Below are 19,606 nucleotides of genomic sequence, written 5' to 3' on the forward strand. Positions count from 1 at the left end.
ACATGTTAAAAAGATCTAAGGGCTAAGATCTGCTTCTTAAAATAGATGAATAAAGCTGGCGCCTTCATCAATGGGAGGACTCGTCAAAGGATAGCAGATTATCTTTTTAAATATTGAGAGTAATTCATGCACATTGGATTAAAGTATACTTTACAGCAAGGAGAAAGGATGGCTCTAGGTTTACAGTGAACTGTCTGGTTTGGGGTTTTTTTTATGGCTGAGCTTCTTCAAGTTTTATCTACATATTTTAAGATAAGAAAAAAATAATAAATCTTCATGGCTGTGCGTATTGATAATGATGTATGCATGTAACTAGTTCAAAATAAAGTAAATATTTCATACATAACATTCTTAAATTCAAAGGTAAAAATTAGCATGGCAATTTGACAGTGTGAAATGGTCAAGAGTTATCTGTTTCAGATATTGCTCTTTAACATTTTGAGGAAGAGGGAATTGAATTAAAGCATTTTCTAGTGACACATTTGGTGAAACATTTTTTCAAAAATTAACAAAAAGTGCAGATAAATGTTTGTTCATTATTGGATTGTCAAAGTAATCAATAATAATTTTAATCAACAGCAAAAAAGACGTATGTTTAAAAGCTAAAAACAGGAATCACAAAAAGAATCACAAAAAGTCAAAATAAATGTCACATAAAACTGAAAGCTTTAATGGTGGTGATGTGCAGCCATTCAGAATGGTTAATTATAAATTTTACAAATGATCAGAGCGAGCCTGTGGCTGTGTGTACAGTGTACATGGAAAAACCCAGTAAGTGCACGGACGCAGGACCTCAAGGGGTATCTCTTTATGGAGAGAGAGAGAGCATGCGAGCTGTAACTGGGTGAGAGTTCAGAACTCCATTTAGAGCCAACAGAGCTGCTTTAATTCCACAAATTGTTTCTGTTTATGTTCAATCATTGTAGTTCAAATAGCGTCATCTGTGTGATGTCATTGTTACTAGACTGCGTGCCACTCATCGTGCCATTCATCGTACGTGAACGTACAGGAAGACTAGAGACTAGACTAGAGACGAGATACCGTAATTTGAAGTATCAGTAATTTTTATTCGATATTTGTTGGGGTTACTGGATAAGTAAACCCATACACTGAGAAGTGGAGGCTTCGAATGAAGAAACTCAGTTGATGAGAAGCCAAGCAAGTGATACGTGAAGTACTGTTTATAGATTGGACTATTGCATGATTTTTAGATTGCTTTAGCCAACTGAATTAAATGATTTAATTGACTGTGGGTTTAAGTAATGATTACTCCGATTTACCCAATGAATGTTGTACAAAATTGTAAATAATTGTTGGTGTAAATATATTATCTAAATTCAACATGGTCTCATGTCGTCATTTCTTCGTGTATGTTATTTAGTTTACACGGGGTCATCACTCATTAATTCTTTTTATATAATATTGTGGAAAGTGGTGACACCATACAGAAACCCACTACCCACATTTGTGGAGGAAGAAAGACAAACAAAAATGGTCAAAACAACTATTTTCTGAACAGTCCCTTGAAGGCTCGGGACACATTTGGTAATTGTCAAAAAAACAGTATTCTCACTTGGTGTATCCCAAAATGTATGCATAAAACAACAAACCTGTGAAAATTTGAGCTCAATTGGTCGTCAAAGTTGTGGGATAATAATGGAAGAAAAAAAGGGAAAAAATGGGTGCTTTCAGATGCTTGATATCTAGACCTCAAATTCTAAATCTGAGGTCTCAAAATCAAATTCGCGGAAAATTACTTCTTTCTCAAAAAACTACTTCACTTCAGAGAGAGCTGTTTCTCACAATGTTTTATACTATCAACCTCTCTCCCCATTACTCGTTACCAAGTAATGTTTAATGCTAGTAATTATTTTGAGTAATTACCAAGTGTCCACTGCCTTTAAAGGCTCGGGACACATTTGGTAATTGTCAAAGACCAGTCTTCTCACTTGGTGTATCCTAACATGTACATGCATACAATAACAAACCTGTGGAAATTTAGGCGCAATTGGTCATCGAAGTTGCAAGAAAATAATGAAAGAAAAATACATACATCCTTATTGCACAATTTTGTGTGCTTTAAGATGCATTGACAAGATTGAGTGAGAAAGTACCTTTCTCAAAAACCAAGTTACTTCAGAGGGAGCTGTTTCTTACAATGTTTTATACTATCAACAGCTCTCCCTTGCACGGGACCAACTAAGTTTTTATGCTTTCACTTATCTTGAGTGTAATACCAACAGTGTCCAGTGCCTTTAAAATCCCCGCTTTCTCTAAAAGATGAAAATTTGTCAGCGCACTAAAATAATAGTTTTACTTTCTCCACACAAAACAAACACTGTCTGACGTGATTACATGTATCAAAGTGAACATTGGCTTTAGCGTTATTTTGACTCCCAAAGAATGTGCGATGGAATTTGTTACGGCTCTCTCAAGCAGGGCATAGGATATTAATTGCTTGAACTATGGAGGCAAGCTTGAACTATGAAACATGCTCGGAGTGTTTCGGTGCGTCAACCTTTATAGTTTGTTACACATGCAAAGGGAATTTTTTAATAGCTGCGTTGAGGATGATGAATTGCCTCAAAGAATTTCAGTCGTTGGCTAGTTCAAAGTATCTCTATAAAGAGTATAATTTGCAATTTGTAAACTTTACATCGGAGTATTGAAGACATATTTACATGACGTTTTGTTTACTTTTCAACAGTGTAAATTCTGCCAGGGGATACACAATTACATGTATTGAACCGCATACCTTATGAAAAATTTGGTTTAAAAAATGCTTGAAGTTTAAAAAGGTTAACTTTTGATGGAGATTCATCAATGTAGTAAGATTTGCGGCAACACTGTGTAATGATAGGCTATACATGTACAATGTATAATTGAGTTGGGGTGGTTCTGAAAAGAATTGTTGGTTTCAACTTGATGTTTCGATCAGTATGTTCTGATCATCTTCTGAAGCTGGCTTTCTCCAGAATATGATCAGAGCATACTGATCGGGACGTTGAGTCGAAACCCTTGGTTCTTTTCAGTATATCAGATTTCCACCAAGCAAAGTTTCAACTCCTGCCTGAGATTTATCTATTTGGATTCATTGTGAAAAGAATGCATACAATGCTTGAAAATTCATATGACAGAAATAAGAATGGCAATTTTGAGGGATGTTCAAGGTGAAAGACCGCATAGGGAAGCAAATGTACCTGTAAAACATACTTACAGGAAGGAAATGGGTCCGGTATACATGTACAGTATGTACAGTGCGTCATGATCACGTGTAAACCAGCTAACATTTGCATCATGCTATCGGGGAGATTTTGTACAACAACCAGGGAGATTATTAATTTTGGTTTTTACCCATACACCGATGTGTGTTAGCACTGTATACTAAGTACTTTCCCGAGTCCTGTGAAAAAAATATCACAGGCATCTTACTCGGGTGAGATTCGAACCCACGACCCTTGCATTTAGAGCAGTGTCTTACCAACTAGACTACAAAGGTTGCCCGGTAGCTTGAGGCAGTTCGAGTTCTATGTTTTGGCAGCGGGTACATACACACATCGGTGTATGGGTAAAAACCAAAATAATTTTTTTTTTTTTCCCCAATGCAAATTTAACACCTCTTAAATCAGGGAGATATTTAGCATTCCTTTCAACCATGCAGGTAGAAATGATTCTACCTAAATAATAGGGAAAGGTTTCCAGAATCAGGGAATTTTTTTTACAACAATCAAGCAGGGAGATATTTAGAATTTCCATTCAGCATGGTAAGGGAAAAGTTTCCATACCCGGGGAGGTATTCAATCATTTGTTTATAAGGATGGTTTAGTTGGTAGCTGTGATGTGCACAAGCCAGCCTTTTGGAATCAGAAGGTTTATCTTCTTCTTTTTTTCCATCTGGGGTGCTACTTTTTTGCCTTATTTTGCTCCTATTTTAGTCATATTTTTAATGATTCTTATTTTTGTACTCTGCATTTTTACCTGTGAAATTAATCATTGAAATCAAATGAAATGAAATGAAATCTACTCAAAATATACCTAAATGTTTTATTTCGCCACATAAGAGTAACATATTAATTATCCAACTTATTATAAAGAGTAGAAAAGGTGGGTTATGGTGTTTTTTTTACAAAGCTGTTGGATTCCGATGGATCCAAGATGACTGGTTACTTGAAAATACTTGCCTCAATCTACATGTACATATAGTACATTCGTAATGGCAGGAAAACATTACAGGCAACTACGTACATACTGTATATGCAATGTACAATACGCGTTACATGCAGCCCTGATACTTCACGACGGCAACGACGGCAATTGCCGTCGTTGCCCCTACCGATTGCCGCAATGCCCTTCAAAAACCCAATTTTTCACGGCAATGATTGCCGTGCCCTTTTCTCATCATTGCCGCCGTGCCCTTCCTCCCGAAAACAAATTATATTCAATGGTCAAAGTTCGAAAATAAGCCAAAAAGTCCCGATGTCTGTGTAAATTTCACGCAACGAAATAGACCCCAATTTCACGCACGTAAGGCACAACAGCAGATTTCAGGCCCGTTAGTCGTTGTTCTTTGCGTGCGACAAAAAAATACTCGAAACATCGAACGCTAGAGGGCGTTTCGGAACAAAGCGATAGCATGAGATTAAACGCCCTCTAGTGGTGTAATTACGCGAACCAACGCTAAACGCCTTGAGACAAAGACTTGACGTGTCTGTGCATGCTGGGATAGTTGTTTTCCCCATGCTTGGTACATATGATGTACTATCATGTACAGCATAGTTGTCGCGCACCGCATGCATTTATTCTGTCAACATCGTGTCAAAATGGAGCAGTTACGTGGGAATTTTAGCGTCTCTACGAAAAACTACACAACGTGCATGACCAATAGTATAGTAGGATTACGTATGAACAAAAATTATTTATTGTGTATTGTAAGTAGTTGTTCTTTATTTTGTTGAATTAGATGAATGCTTTCTTTTTTCATTGGGTAACAGTTAGAAAATGGAAAAATTGGAAGAACTATTTTTTACAGGCAACTCGGAGGTTTTTTTTCAAACTGCCGTCGTGCCCTTCGCAACTTTTTATGATTGCCATGATGCCCTTCCAAATTTTTGAAAATTGCCTTGGTGCCCTAAATTTTTACAAAAAGTCAAGGCAAAACTGCCGTGCCCCTTAAAAGCCGAAGTATCAGGGCTGTACATGTATGTAGAACTTATGTTTTTCCAGGGCTGTTTGCTTTGTTTTTGAAAGGGCAAGGCACAAAGGCATTTTCTTCTTGGTAAAGGGCACCCTATGATGACATTGCAAATTTGTACCTGAGCATTTCAAGGGCACCTAGGCAATGACCAGGGGACACGGGGGCAATCGCCTTCGTTGCCCCAGGCCTGTTTTTTCCATTGTATTTGGCTTATAAAGTTGAAAAGGGGAGGAGTGGGAATGTAACGCTCACGTATATTGTAGGCCTACAATAGACCTTTCTTTTGCAACGTCACAGCCCAAGTTTTTGCCAACCCAGATTGGAAAACTATGGAAAGCTGCTATTTTTGGTAACAATGTAACCAAATTTGTTGATTTTGTTTAAAATAAAACAACTAATTATAAGAGATATTTTGTTTAATTGAAAGTTAGCAGAAATGGTTGAATTTTGTTAAAACATCTGTTAATACGATTGAATGCTTTACTAACATTCGGCCGACCATGCCAACCAAGGCGGTTTGTTTATCAACAAAAGAAAGGTCTATAGGCCTATACCTACATGTACATGAAACTGTACACTTACACAGTACATGTCCCATTTTAACTGAATAAATGATACGTGACTGAATTGGGGTTTTAGAAAGTCAAATTAATATTCTAATTTTAAGGTCAAAGTTCACAGCGTTAAAAGTTCAAGCACAAGAAGTACACTTACAGCAGAAAACAATATGCATACCACCAGTCAAAATAACAATACCATTGTATGACCGGTGCCCTGCTAATTGTTGTGTAGCAGAAAGTAATTAAGGAACATTTTCTATGAATTGGGCCTGATGTGTCCCAAAAGCCTTTTTATATAACAAAACTGATGACAGCACCATGCAAATAAAACAACAATACTTTCTTACTAAATTACACTCATAAACATTTCTAGCATATCAGTGACTGGGTTAAAACAATAAATGCTTTCCATCACAAACGAGTTCATTTAATTAACTTCTTATAGCTGAAATAATTGTTTGTGTGGCATCACATCAATTAACAGTAACAAAGTGGACAGAAATCCAGTCTGAGTGGCCCTGGTGAGTCACAACAGACCTAAGCAGCTGAAGGTAACTGACTGTGAACAGGTGGAGATTGGGCTACGTGTACACGGTGAATTCACAAATTATTTTTGAGGTTTTCCAAAAAAAGAGCCAACTGTTCTGTACATTTGATGCAAAGGTAGACAATGAGCCAATCGGAAGAAATTTCTTCTACATGGACATACAGTGTACATGTAGATGATGTTGTCATATGTATTTTAAAGTTATTCACAGAGAATGTCATCATGTTTCTCCTACAGACGAGCAGAGAACATGTAGGCCTATACTCTTTGAAATTGAAACGTCAGGACCAGACCGGCTCTTTTCAGAGCCAACACTCCCTTAAAAGAGATACTATACGTACATGGTTGTATAAGGGCCAATTTCATAGAGCTGCTTAAGCAAAATATTTGCTTAAGCCCGAAAATAGCTCGCTTATTTTACACATATTACTGGCCAAAATTTCATGCCATATATACATTGCTTGTGACTGGTATTAAGCTGTTGTTTACTTAGCATAACAATTTAGTGGAGTCTTGGCCGGTAATCTGATTTTATAAAGCCAGGATTTTTTTGCTTAAGCAACATTTTGTGCTTTAAAAGCAGCTCTATGAAATTGGGCCCAGGTCTGCAACTGCAAGTTTACTACGTAGTTCTTTTGGAAATTGAGCATGGGATTTTTTTTATTTTGTTAAGGCATGGAGGTAGATGTCAAGGGTTCTTCCATCAAAATTTCAGGAAACATTTTATAATGCATCCAGGCAAAGACCTGGCCAATGCACGTAGGCCATGTCCACACTGACTGATATCCAAAGCCTTTAGTCTGTGTAGATTTTTTATATAATTATGAGCATGAAAATATCACTCATCAACTAGGCATAACCCCAAATAGGGCAAACCCACACAATTGTATGCAATTGCAAGGCCCTGGTCTTGTTCTGGGTTTGAACCAGGGGTCACAGAGGTGAAAGACAGAGAGGAAACAGTGACCACCGAAACAAACCTGAATGAACCATCAATACAAAAGTCTATTGATAATACAGAATGCTAACAGGATGTGTCACTGACCAGCATGGATTAACACTGTACAAATTGTACAGTATAATGACCATTGACCTTGGGATTAAAAAGTCACCTTGATTTGCGCATAAATAAGACTCCATAATCAAGTGTCCTTAGTGAAAGGACCTGTACAATGTGGTATGAGGACCATTGTGACAATAGATTGGTAAAACTTCTGTCATGTTGACAATATCAACTGTGTCAATGACAATTCCAGATTGCCAAGACTTATTTTGCTATTCTTCGTGCCCAATCTAATAATAGCTCTAATTACTGTGGAACATTTTGCTGACACCCAATAGATCCATGAGGTCTACAGGGCTCCACAAGCGCAGAATTCTGTGGTAAGCAGTACCTTCAAATTGAACAGAGGACACTAACGTATACTTTTACTCTACAATTACTGTCTACAGTTGAAAGTCACAAATTTTGAAGAACAAAATGAACTTTACGTCAATACAGAATCATCTTGCCATGATTGCCACCAAAGATAATGGGTCCACAAATCCATATTTCTTATTTCCTGTATTGCATTGTAATTATTATGCAAAATAAAACCTATAGGACAAAGTGTGCTTTTGTGTACAATGTCTACAAATTCGCATTTTGTAAAACCAACAATTTTTGGTTGAAGATGACCGATCTTAACAAATTTTGTCCATAGCCAAACTACGCCAATTTAGTATCATGAACCACAAACAATAACAGTTTTTGTACATTGTATCAATGCAATGCATAGTAAGGCACAGTCACCATGCGCTAAAATAAATGTTATAAATTTAGAATGGTGAATGTCGTCATTCTAGATTTGGACTGTATAGTAGATTCAAGAGTTTGCCTCTCAACAAAAAACCAACACAAGTTCTCCCCATTCGAGCCTTGAGGGGAGAGGCTTATACCGGCCAAGTCAACACAAGCCCCTAGTGTTTACATGCATTTATCAGGAGGTGATCTCCCCACACTCCTTCTCATCACCAATGAGAATGCATACACGATGAGACTGCACACACGGCCATCTTGAGAGGGCAAGATGTACAAGGATGAGTCACTCAGCTACGGGTTGGTCATCATCATCATTCACGACCCATCGCCACAGGTGGAATATGGTGAGTGACACTCCTTGCATAATGGCAGGAAGGGTGTCCCCAATATTGAAAACATTGAACTATTTTTACGACAAAGAGATAATTTATACGCATACGTGTTTGTACGTGTTTGTACGTATGTGTACGTACATAGTACATGTTTACATACATGTATAGTATGCATAGGATATCAAAATTGAAAGTGAGCCTGACTTGAGAAAAAAACTATGCATTCAGAGTTTTTGTCAAGTTATTATGATAGATTCATATTGTAGGAGTCAGACAGTGTAGAGAGCAATTCGGTTTTTTTTTCAACAAGTGAAGAGAAAATGAAAGAACTTGAAGAAAATCCTGCTAAACCTTTTAAGAACATTATAATGCATCTGTGAGATAATTCACTTTTACTATTTGTTTCATATGTCACTGTTTAAAACCATTATACACTTTCAGTAAACAGTATTGTCCAAGTCCCACACTTCGTGTATCACAACTTATATATAAAATCACAAACCTGTGAAAATTTAGGTTCAATCGGTCATCGGAGTCGGGAGAAAATAATAGGAAAACCCATTCTTGTTTCCGCGCGTTTCCCTGTGTCATGACATGTGTTTAAAATAAATCCATAATTCTCACTAACGAGAATTTATATTGTTTTAATCTTTTCTCAAAAAGTAAAGCATTTCATGGAACAATATTTCAAGAGAAGTCTTTCACCATTACCTTCTGTAAACCCTGTAAATTATTTGTAAATCTGTGAATCTTTTCTGTACTGAAAGTGTATAATGGCTTTAAAATAACTTCTGAACATGGATAATACTACGTGTACATGTACATTGTATTACATGCTTGCTTCACAGTTGGAGCAGAGCTTGTGTGATGTCTTAGAGGTACAACTATATTTGGAAAACATACAGCTACAATAAACATATTAAAGCGAGGCGCACAGGATCAGCTACTGATCTACGTACCTTCTAACTGAGGGTGTTCTACTCAAGTGACCTCATAGTACAAACTGTAAATTTGGTCTATATTGGTACAAGTTTCGAGTCATCAGATTAATGTTGACCCTCAAATGAGAATGATGCATCCTTAATTTTAAATCAACATAATTAAATGGTGTACAGTGTAGTATAAGTATGGTCAGAGTGGAAAACCTCCCTTGCGATATTTTTGCTTGAAATGATTTACATGTACAGTACCTAAAAGTAGTTTTTTAGAGAAAATAGAAGTAGCTGTAGCAAACTGCTTACCAACCATACCGTACCTAATGGTATGCGAAAAATACATAGTTAATGGTCCAACGTTTCAACCCTATTTACTGAAAGCTAGTTTTGAGAGATTTGGTAAAAAAGATAAGCTCTATAATCGCAAATTCAAAATCGTTTGTTTTTTCTTGCGACTTATTGAAAACAGATTGTGATTAAAAAACTTTCACAGGTTTCTTAAAAAAAGAAGAAGTAATTTTAGCAAGATTTATGAGCAATCAATGCTGATGTAGTTTGGCATCAGGGAATTCGTTATAGTGCACTATACATTGGCATGCTCACACCTGAACTTAGTTATTGGTATCCCAAGAGCTAAGTAAAGTCTACTGTCCACTGAATACCTCAACAAATGAAAGTTACATTCACTGGATTCAACTGTTGTTTAACAATTTAAAGGTCATATTTATATTTATATTTATTTATTTATTTATTTATTTATTTCAAGGCAAACAGTACATGCAAAGAATAGGCAATAAAAAATAAGACTACACAGAGAACAAGCCTGTGGATAACCAAAAAGCGAAAATAATCACTATCTAAAGGTGATCCAGAAAATAACAATGACAAAGGCACAAAAGGGCACAAGGACAAACAAAACATAAAAATTGCACATCAAAAATAGATTGTTTTTAGTCAAAAGTAACATCTTGGGCAACTTGTTGGAAAGTCCCCAGGTTATGTATTTTCAGGAAAATGGGATGGCTGTTTCAGTAGGATCAAAGATGTTTGGAGTTCCTAGAAAAGGTATGAAAGGAAATACCCTAGCTGGTAATCAGCACCAACACATGTTTCAGGCATCCCCATGGATACCCCCAATCAGGGTTGAAGTTTGCTTGAATGAAGGAAAAATACTTGGACATTTACTCATCAAAGACGGTAACACAGGGCCAAAGAGAGTCACAAAAAACTTGAATATTGGAGGAGTTTTCAGAGCCTTTTTTGAAGCATCTTAGAGGATGCGTTTTGAAACCTCATCCAAAAGTAATGGAATTCCAATATGTGCCTGGAATAAATGGTCTTATGTTCTGCAGGCCTGGAATTACACATAAGCCATTGAGGTCATGAACTTCGGTTGCCCTGGTATTTGCCTTGATGCCCCATCAAATTGTATCCATAGATTTTAAGATTTCCGATGGTTGCAAGTGCTCTTTGCAAAATAAACATGGTCTTGCCCTATAGAAGATGAAATTTGAGGCCTGGTTCTGGGCACATGAAAAACAGTTATGTCTGAACATGAGCGGACATGACACATTGATCCAGATGATATTTTCAGTGACCAGCCTGTGTAGTCTTAATGTTTGTGAATTAACTCTTCTCTAAAGTCAAGTTATTGAAATTATTGATAAATCGACCATAAACAAATTTAAACTTAGTTTAAAATTTCCCCAATTATTATATAAAATGATATGTTTAAAATCAGGATGTGCATAAAATCAGATATTAAACTCAGAATAAAAACATTGAAACTCATCTGTAAAGGCCTACTCCCCAGGAAGCTGAGATGGTCTAAAGAATGAATTAAAGGCCCAGTGACCAGAGGTAATAATGTTGGAAGCGCTATGTAAAAACTGGTAGTTATTTTACAACTAATTTTATTCTTTAACAGTCAGCTTCTGATGCTTAAAGGGAAGGTACAAGTTTGGTAATTACTCAAAACAAATATTAACTTAAAAACTGACTTGGTACCTAGCATTAATGGTGAGCTGATGATAGTATAAAACATTGTGGGAAACGACTCCCTCTGAAGTAACGTAGTTTTTGAGAAAGAGGTAATTCTCACTAAAATAATAAAATACTTCTATATTCTAGCGAGAAGTCTTTTAGTCCTATCTGAAAGCACACAAATTCATTTTTTCCCAACTCCGATGACCAATTGAGTTCAAATTTTCACATGTTTGTTATTTTATGCATATGTTGAGATACATTAAGTGAGAACACTGAGTCTTTGACAATTACATGTACCAACAGTGTACCTTCCCTTTAAAGGTGAATTTCCCACCTTAGTTTATAAACTGGCACAAACTGTATTAGCAGCGCTGTCCCATGCTATCACATTAGTTATAAAATAAAATGTTAATTTATATGAATGATGACAATGTTCCTGCAAAATATGTTTTGGAAAAGTTTCCGTATGGCGCCACCACTTTTTCATTCGATATGAAATAATATAGTATCTAATTTACCTCAATGAGATATCCCTTTGTGTAAAAATAAGTGAAAAGGTGGTGGCGCCATACGGAAAGTTATCCTATATTTTTGTTTATTATTAATTTATTAATTAAAATGTTTTTTAAAATAAAAATATTTCAACCAAAAAGTTTGGTTTAAACTTTAAAATTAATGCCATGGGCATGGGCTTAATTTAATGGGTTTTAGGCATAATTATTATGGAAAAATGAAACTTATTGAACTTAGGTAGTAACATTTCACAAGCATTTTTCACTGTAAACAATTCTATTGCACTACACAACACAATGAAAATGAAAATGCAAAACAATGCTTCAACAATGGTTTACAAATTACTGTCTCCCTCTCTGAGTCTCTCTCAGTCAGTGTCTGGTGTGTGTAAATTAATACTAAAGCGTGCTCAGTCAGTGGTCACACACACAACACTGCTTATAATACATGTCACATTTAATATGCCAAATATTCAAAAACCCAAGAAACAATACTCACTTCTTGCGGCGGCTAATAATGCTTTACCATCCCGTATCAACTCTTTAATCGCCTTATTCGTGTGTTCAAGTTCATTTTCATGCGAGTGTAAACTATCTCGAAATTCAGGACTGTCGAGGTAGCACTCGCTAAATTCCAACGGTTGTAGCACCATCTTGGCAACTGATAAATATAGTTTTCTTCTGCTGACAGGAATCACACTGCTTCGGGCATGATGTTTACAGTAATTCTGCTTATATCCTCTGCCGGTTTGGCCGAAAAATTACACCGGATTTGAGCAACACACGTTGGCTATATTTCCATTGATGACAGCAAACTCGCACTCCCTGCCCATTTTTCCCAATATGGCGAGTCGGTGGAGTACGCATGCGTGCTTCAATCAGTGTGTCGTCATCACACGGCGGCTAGTCTCTGTCATGTTTTGTAAGACCTTGGCCGGCTGGTTTATTGAAAGGAGACTACTCATTAAAGGGATTCCAGAAGAAGGTCGTGCCCCGAGAGATAAAAAGTCAATGTTGTTAATAGCGGATACATTAATCCCCATCTGAAGAGATATTTGACCAGATGCACCCCCGTATTGATGAGTAGATTTGTCTTCAGTCAGTGTGTCTGGGTTTTTATTTTCATGCTACCAAGAACGGTGGATGGAGAAGTGTATTTAGCAGTTTTAGGAACACCGGCAAAATGCTTTTAATATTTAAATGATATGACAAAAAACCAACCCCCTCCCCCCCCCCCCCCCCCCCCCCATCGATGTGTTTTTGTTGTTTGGTGTGTTTTTTTCTATTATTGTTTTTGCTGTAGAGACTTCGGGCGGACATAATGTTGTTCTATTGTTTTGTTTTTATCACAATTTTGATAGTCAAAAAAGCAGTTCCAGTATAAATAATTTAAATTTTATTGGGAGGTTCAGAAACAAGGGTGTCGGCAGTCAGGTATAGAGGGATGGGAGGTAAAAAATACTTGCACCCAGCATTTGCATTTTATCGTTTACTGCTTTTTAAAAAAATAAAAACTGCCATGTTCAGTATTCTTTACTGCAAGAGAAGAGTGTGGACTACTCAGTCACGCCCCCATTTTCAATGTTAACAGTACAGCTAGCTAGAGGGCGCCATTTGACTTATGTGTGTGAGAGAGTCGTTGAAATGAGGCTAAACTATTTGAGCACCAAATTTGGTTTTTACTATTGAACCTTGATATCTAGTCAAAAGTCGTCAAACACCCGTGGGATGGGCCACTGTATACCACCCTAGCATTCACAGTAAACTCATCCGATCTTGGCCCTCATCACACCCCTGCTCATGATTCTGGACTGTTGCTGAAACTAGAACTCTATTCAGCTACAATCTAGTCCAGTTTTCAATTAATGTTAATTGGTAAACCCAGTGACTGGGGCGCTAGATTCCTTTTTTTATAATGTCTAAATTTCGAGAGAAAAAAAAGGAATCTACTAAGCGCCCCAGTCACAACATAGGCCCTGGCACGATTGACGGTTGTTGACGGTATTTGACAAACGTTGGCGTTTAGCAGCCACAATATCGCGTGATTGCATAACCAGCACAAAGTACGCAAAACATCATAGAGTTATTAATAAAAATCTAGATACAAATCATGTGATTCATTTAGTGCCACCGATGACCAAGCAGACCGAACGGACAGGTGCATCTTTGAATTGATGTGTTATTTAACAACAATTAATTTTGAATAGTAAAGATCAGAGGATCGGGATGACTGAATCTTGTTTTACATAATAATAATAATTTTAATAAGTTAATAAATCCACATCCAGAAAGATGGAGCTGCCGATGGAAGTAAGTTAAAATTAATAATAATAATGTATTAAAATTATTTGATCTTGTTGTATCGAATTACATTACAGCTGTATTCTGTTGTGTTGTGCTGTAGCACAGCAGTGTTGAATTTTTAGAATAGATTGTGCTTTCAATAGAATTATTAATTTTATTATTCAATAAAAATGTTTTTTTTTATTGATAATTAAACCGGTGCCATGTTATCATCAATTCAGCCACATCTGAGGCGATTTGTGCAGTAAAAACATCAAGATCATGATCATGATCATGTCTGCATCAAAATTCTACAACATTTTAGTCCCCCTTTTTTGCCTGTAAATTTAAGGTATTTATTAATATTTGGACTCGGAAGTCACCCAATTCCTAATCTACTCCACGCCAAAAATATAATTAGTTGGACAGTTACAAATCTTGGTAATATTAGAAAAACCTTTACACTAACACAGCAATCGATGGTGTAGACGCAATAATTAAAAATAAAATGGTATTTTGTTGCAAGGCAATGTAGACAAAATCATCGAAATGAAAGGGAAAAATATACCAAAAAGGTTTAATTATTTCATAATAATAATAATATTTATTCGGGCAATCACATTTACAAGCACATACATTGAAAATATTTAAGAAAACAAAGTAAAACAACAGTGGGGTGCCCAGGAGAGCATAAAAGTAAAAAAAAAAAAAAAAAAAACTATCTCTAAAAGGCGTGTGTCTTAACATTTATGCTCAATCATTCCTAAATGTTTGAATCTTTTTTCCTTCAGTTAATCTCATACATAATGAGGTTCTTGACTTCATCCGAGCGTCATGAAGCCTCTCTTACCTGCAAGAAATGGTACCACGCATCTCTGGACCCGCATCTTCATCAGAACTCCACCATCACCCTCCGAGCAAGCAGCACCACCGGAGAGACATTCCATAACCTCGGCCAACGGAAGAGCCCAAGTCTGGTCATCAGTCACATCGACGGCTCGAGCAACTGCAGTAAAGTCCTCCAGGACATCGGTCACCATCTCGGACCCCATCTGACCCATCTCAGCCTGCGTGGGTCCGACGTCACAGAGAACGTCTTCATCGGGATCATTGGCCACTGCACGGGGCTCCAGAGTCTGGATCTCAGCTGTTGCAACAGCCTCTTCATGTCTGGAAATCTCTTACAGAAGGAACAAGATTGTCAGAACATGGCGAAGCATCTTGATAAGTTAACGTCGATTAACCTTGCCAGTAACCGCTACCTGTCGGACATCCTGTTTAATCGGCTGATGAGCGCAACGCCCAATCTCACATCGCTCTCCCTAGCATCATGTAACATTGTTCATCAGACCGATCCGTACATCAGTGGGGACAGAAAATCCACTTCCTTCATATCGTTGCTGAATTTCCTGATGTATCTACAGCATCAGTCCAAGCTTACCTCCCTCGACCTCAGCTACACCGGAATCGGGAACGCCGCTCTCCTACAGATCGGCCACGTCATGGACTTGGTTCTCGAAGAACTGATACTCAAGAAGTGTACTAGTGTCAGCAATGAGGGGGTCATGACGCTCGTCAAGAAGCAGACGTCACTCAAGTCACTCGATCTCAGCGGGATAGCGTCCTTAACCGGCCCCGCCCTGATAGCAATCTGTAACCATCTTCCCAATCTTGAGCATCTGAAAGCAAGTGAGTGGTCTCAGCTTGATCCAAACGCTGTGGAGCGCTTGTCCTCCTTGAAGCGACTCAAGTCACTTGACTTGGCCAATTGCTACCATGTTGGACTTCACTTCTTGATCAAGGGTCTTTGTAGTGGCAGCTCATCTCGTCTGACAGCACTTTGTCTTGGCGGATGCGGATCGGTCCATGATGAGACAGTCTTGAATCTTGTGAAGAGTCTACCCCAGTTGGAGCAGCTTGATCTTAGCTCTTGCTTTGGAGTTGGAGACCCCAGTGTGCTTGCAATCTCAAGGTAGTCAGATCATCTCTAAGTTCAATCAATTGATTTAATTTTAAATTAAAGGCAGTGGACACTATTGGTAATTACTCAAAATAATTATGAGCATAAAACCTTTCTTGAATACAAGAAAATACAAGTAATGGGGAGAGGTTGATAGTATAAAGAAAAATTGAGAAACAGCTCCCTCTGAAGTAACATAGTTTTTGAGAAAGAAGTAATGTTACACAAATTTGATTTCGATATCTCAGAATTACATTTTGAGGTCTCGAAATTAAGCATAGATCTGGAATGGGATTTGCACTGAAATGATGACTTGAAAAAGTGTTTCAGGTGCTGCCATAAGACTGTTACAATGTATCAACTTCTTAATAATCTTCCATTCCTGATTTCAGGTTTCTGCCAAACTTGAGGAAGCTTCGTCTAGCATGGTGCAAGAAGATCACCGACTTTGGTCTCCTCGGCCTGGACAAAGATGCTCCAGTCTTCATCACCGACGATGCCGAGAAGCACTACAGCGACCGCTTCACCAAGAGTCACAGCAACATGGGATTCTTCAAGCTGCCCTCGTTCAATGAGAAGATTTTGGCCGTCCCTGAGACGGAGATCCTGAGGCAGATGGAGGAACCAGATCAGATCAACCTGACCGCCCTGACGAAACTGGAATCCCTCGATCTGATGGCCTGCAACCACCTGACTGACGTCTGCATCGCGCATACAGTCCGCTTCCCGAAGCTTCGTTCTCTGAGCTTCAGCCTCTGCTCCAACATCACTGATCACAGTCTCGCTGCCATGGCGACTAACAATCCCAACCTAACAGAGCTTCTGATTGGGCAATGCCATCAGATCACCGACGTGGGAATGGCGTCGTTGGCCGTGAAGTGCAAGGGCCTGCGATCGTTGGATGTATGTGGTTGCGATAAAATCACCGACGCGACCCTCTCGCAGCTTGGGGCCCACACCAAACATCTGCAACACCTCAACGTCTGTCAGTGTACACTGATTACAATGGAAGCAGCAGATCAACTGCAACAGCAAATTCCAAGTTTGAGGTCGCTGCAGATGGCGCATACATCAAGCAACGGGTCCGCATTCTATCATTATCAACCAATCAGATTCTAATGTTTGTATCCATATTCCACAGATGCCCCCGTTTACATTTCCACTGATATGCCGAATTTTTAATGGTGTAAATAAATTATAATAAAGTAAAGTACTACAAATTGATGGAATTTAACTGATGAGGAAGGAACAATAACCTAACTGTTTAGGCTATGAAATTTTTACAAATATTTATTGAAATTTCAATGTGCAAATGACTGTTACTCTCATAAGAATGAAACTACCATTCAGTTGGTTTTCTGAGTTGTTTAGATTGCACATGATGTCATTTACCACTATCTCTGATGACAACCAATGATTACTCTTCACGCCTGCATATTTCATCAACGACGGCGACCAATGCAAGGGATCTATGTGTTTGTTTATAATATTAAGTAACAAAAGACAAGGAAAACTGATGGATGAAATGTAAATCAATTGTGGGGTGAACAAAGACAAATTGACTGGAGAGGGATTTGAACCTTCAACCTTCAGGTTCATGTAGAAGTACTGGGGATGTGACTTAAAGTTGCTCTGTGAAAGGTAATCCCATAAAGCCATTGGACACTTTTGGTAAACAGTATTTTCCAAAGGCCCACACTTCACGTATCACAACTTATTTATAAAATAACAAACCTGTGAAAATTTAGGCTCAATCGGTCATTGGGAGTCGGGAGAAAATAACGGGAAAACCCACCCTTGTTTTCGCACGTTTCGCCGTGTCATGACATGTGTTTAAAATAAATCCATAATTCTTGAATCGAGAATTGATATTGTTTCAATGTTTTCTCAAAAAGTAAAGCATTTCATGGAATAATATTTCAAGAGAAGTCTTTCACCATTACCTTCTGTAAACCTTGTAAGTTGCTCTCCGAAAGGTAATCCCTTAACAATGGTGTTTCTCAGGTTGTACCATAGTATGGTTGTGATTTCTTGCCATACAGCAGTATACAGTTGCATTGCACGACGTCTGACTGGTTACCTGTGAGCAAAGATATTGACAAAATAGGGGGAGACTACCAGGATAGGGCTAGATAGCTCAGTTGGTAGAGCACTACATGTAGCTCTAAAACTGATTTATTTTTTAAAGGGGTAAATCTCACAGCGCTTTAGTCAATTTTTCAATTTCTGTTCACCCTCGAAATGTTTTATAATTAATACATTAACATGTAATTTGGTATTTAACTTAATGGATGATGTTGTGGAACTTTTTGAAAGTCTTTTTCAACTAAAAACTTGTGATGGATTGTCATTTCACGATTCAGTAGAGAAACCAAGGATGAATTAGTTAGTCACTTTTGCATTGAAGCCTGTTGTATTCCGTAAACAGAGGTGCTGGCTGTAAACTCAAGAATCACTTGTTTTGAACCAAGGGTAAAATTGTATATAATTGTACATCACCTCCACTTGTTTATTTGTGTTGTTGAGAGTTTAATTTTAGGAGTATTTAATATTACGAGCTATGGGCAACCACTTGATTTCTATTATACTATGTCATAATATGATACCCATATCCTCCATTATTTGATTGGGTTTAGTGCAAATTTTCTATTTCAAATGTTAAAAGCAGGTGTTTGTAGTCCTAATGTACATGTCTATGTAATAGTGGGTAATCACAGACACGACCCTCTCGCAGCTTGGGGCCCATACCAAACATCTGCAACACCTCAACGTCTGTCAGTGTACACTGATTACAATGGAAGCAGCAGATAAACTGCAACAGCAATTTCCAAGTTTGAGGTCGCTGCAGATGGCGCATACATCAATAGCATAACATCAATAGTCAGTTTACTCAGTCAGCCGAATCAAAAGTCAGTTTTGACTTCATTAAGTATTTCAAATATTTATTCTGAACCCGAGCCCAATTTTTTAAATCTGTGCTAAGCAAATTTAAACAGTGTACCAGTCACAAGTAACACAAATTACATGTACATGGCATTTTGGCTGGTAACCTTATTTTTTTAAGGATTGTTTTTCTGCGCTAAGCAACGTTTTGGGATTTAAAAAACAACTACTTTTTGAAATTGGGCCTTAATAATGTACTTCAGGTGGTCTTAAGATGCTGCATGTCGTTGCTAATTGTACTAGTGTTTTATCGAGTTGTGAATTTTGTGTAATTATGAGAAATTATTTAATGTTATGAGAAATTATTTAATATTATAACTATGTGAACACATTGTAAACATGGTATGTCAATGTTTTTTTCACAATTCCGGTATAATATTTATTGGCCCTTGGAAAAGAGTAGAACAATTTTGTTTAATTCAAATTTAATTTATTTCATGTCCAGAAATTTTATGGCTTTTGATAGACTTTCCAGGCTATTTAAAAACAGAATTTTGCTGAATTTTCTTTATTCAACCCCCCCCCCCCCCCCACACACAAATTGTGGCTGCAG

The 19,606-nt window shown here is 37.6% G+C and overlaps 2 protein-coding genes across 3 annotated transcripts in view; one reads left to right on the forward strand and one right to left on the reverse strand.

The window, feature by feature from the left end:
* LOC117293977 (rho GTPase-activating protein 26-like) overlaps nt 1–12,700 on the reverse strand; it is an 89,943-nt gene extending 77,243 nt beyond the window's left edge. Inside the window, 1 exon segment of the mRNA XM_033776491.1 lies at nt 12,367–12,700. Coding sequence (XP_033632382.1) covers nt 12,367–12,520 — 154 coding nt within the window. The 5' untranslated portion in view covers nt 12,521–12,700.
* Nucleotides 12,701–13,929: 1,229 nt separating this feature from the next.
* Nucleotides 13,930–17,833, forward strand: LOC117293942 (F-box/LRR-repeat protein 4-like). Of its 2 annotated transcripts, XM_033776440.1 has the most exons (3): nt 13,930–14,177; nt 14,942–16,122; nt 16,503–17,833. In XM_033776440.1, the coding sequence occupies exons 1-3, from the start codon at nt 14,160–14,162 to the stop codon at nt 17,227–17,229; spliced, it is 1,926 nt and encodes a 641-aa protein (XP_033632331.1). In that variant the 5' UTR covers nt 13,930–14,159; the 3' UTR covers nt 17,230–17,833. The 2 variants fall into 2 exon arrangements, with proteins under 2 accessions (XP_033632331.1, XP_033632330.1); XM_033776439.1 differs by lacking the exon at nt 13,930–14,177 and having other exon boundaries at nt 14,918–16,122.
* Nucleotides 17,834–19,606: the final 1,773 nt, after the last annotated feature.

Source organism: Asterias rubens, chromosome 8 (assembly GCF_902459465.1).
Source record: "Asterias rubens chromosome 8, eAstRub1.3, whole genome shotgun sequence".
NCBI lineage: Eukaryota > Metazoa > Echinodermata > Asteroidea > Forcipulatida > Asteriidae > Asterias > Asterias rubens.

What these genes read in the sequence shown, in the direction of transcription:
- LOC117293942 (XM_033776439.1), top strand. Translation starts at nt 14,918, where the DNA reads ATGTTTGAATCTTTTTTCCTTCAGTTAATCTCATACATAATGAGGTTC. An exon ending in AGTGTGCTTGCAATCTCAAG is followed by an intron (nt 16,123 to 16,502) that starts GTAGTCAGATCA and finishes TCCTGATTTCAG; the next exon opens with GTTTCTGCCAAACTTGAGGA.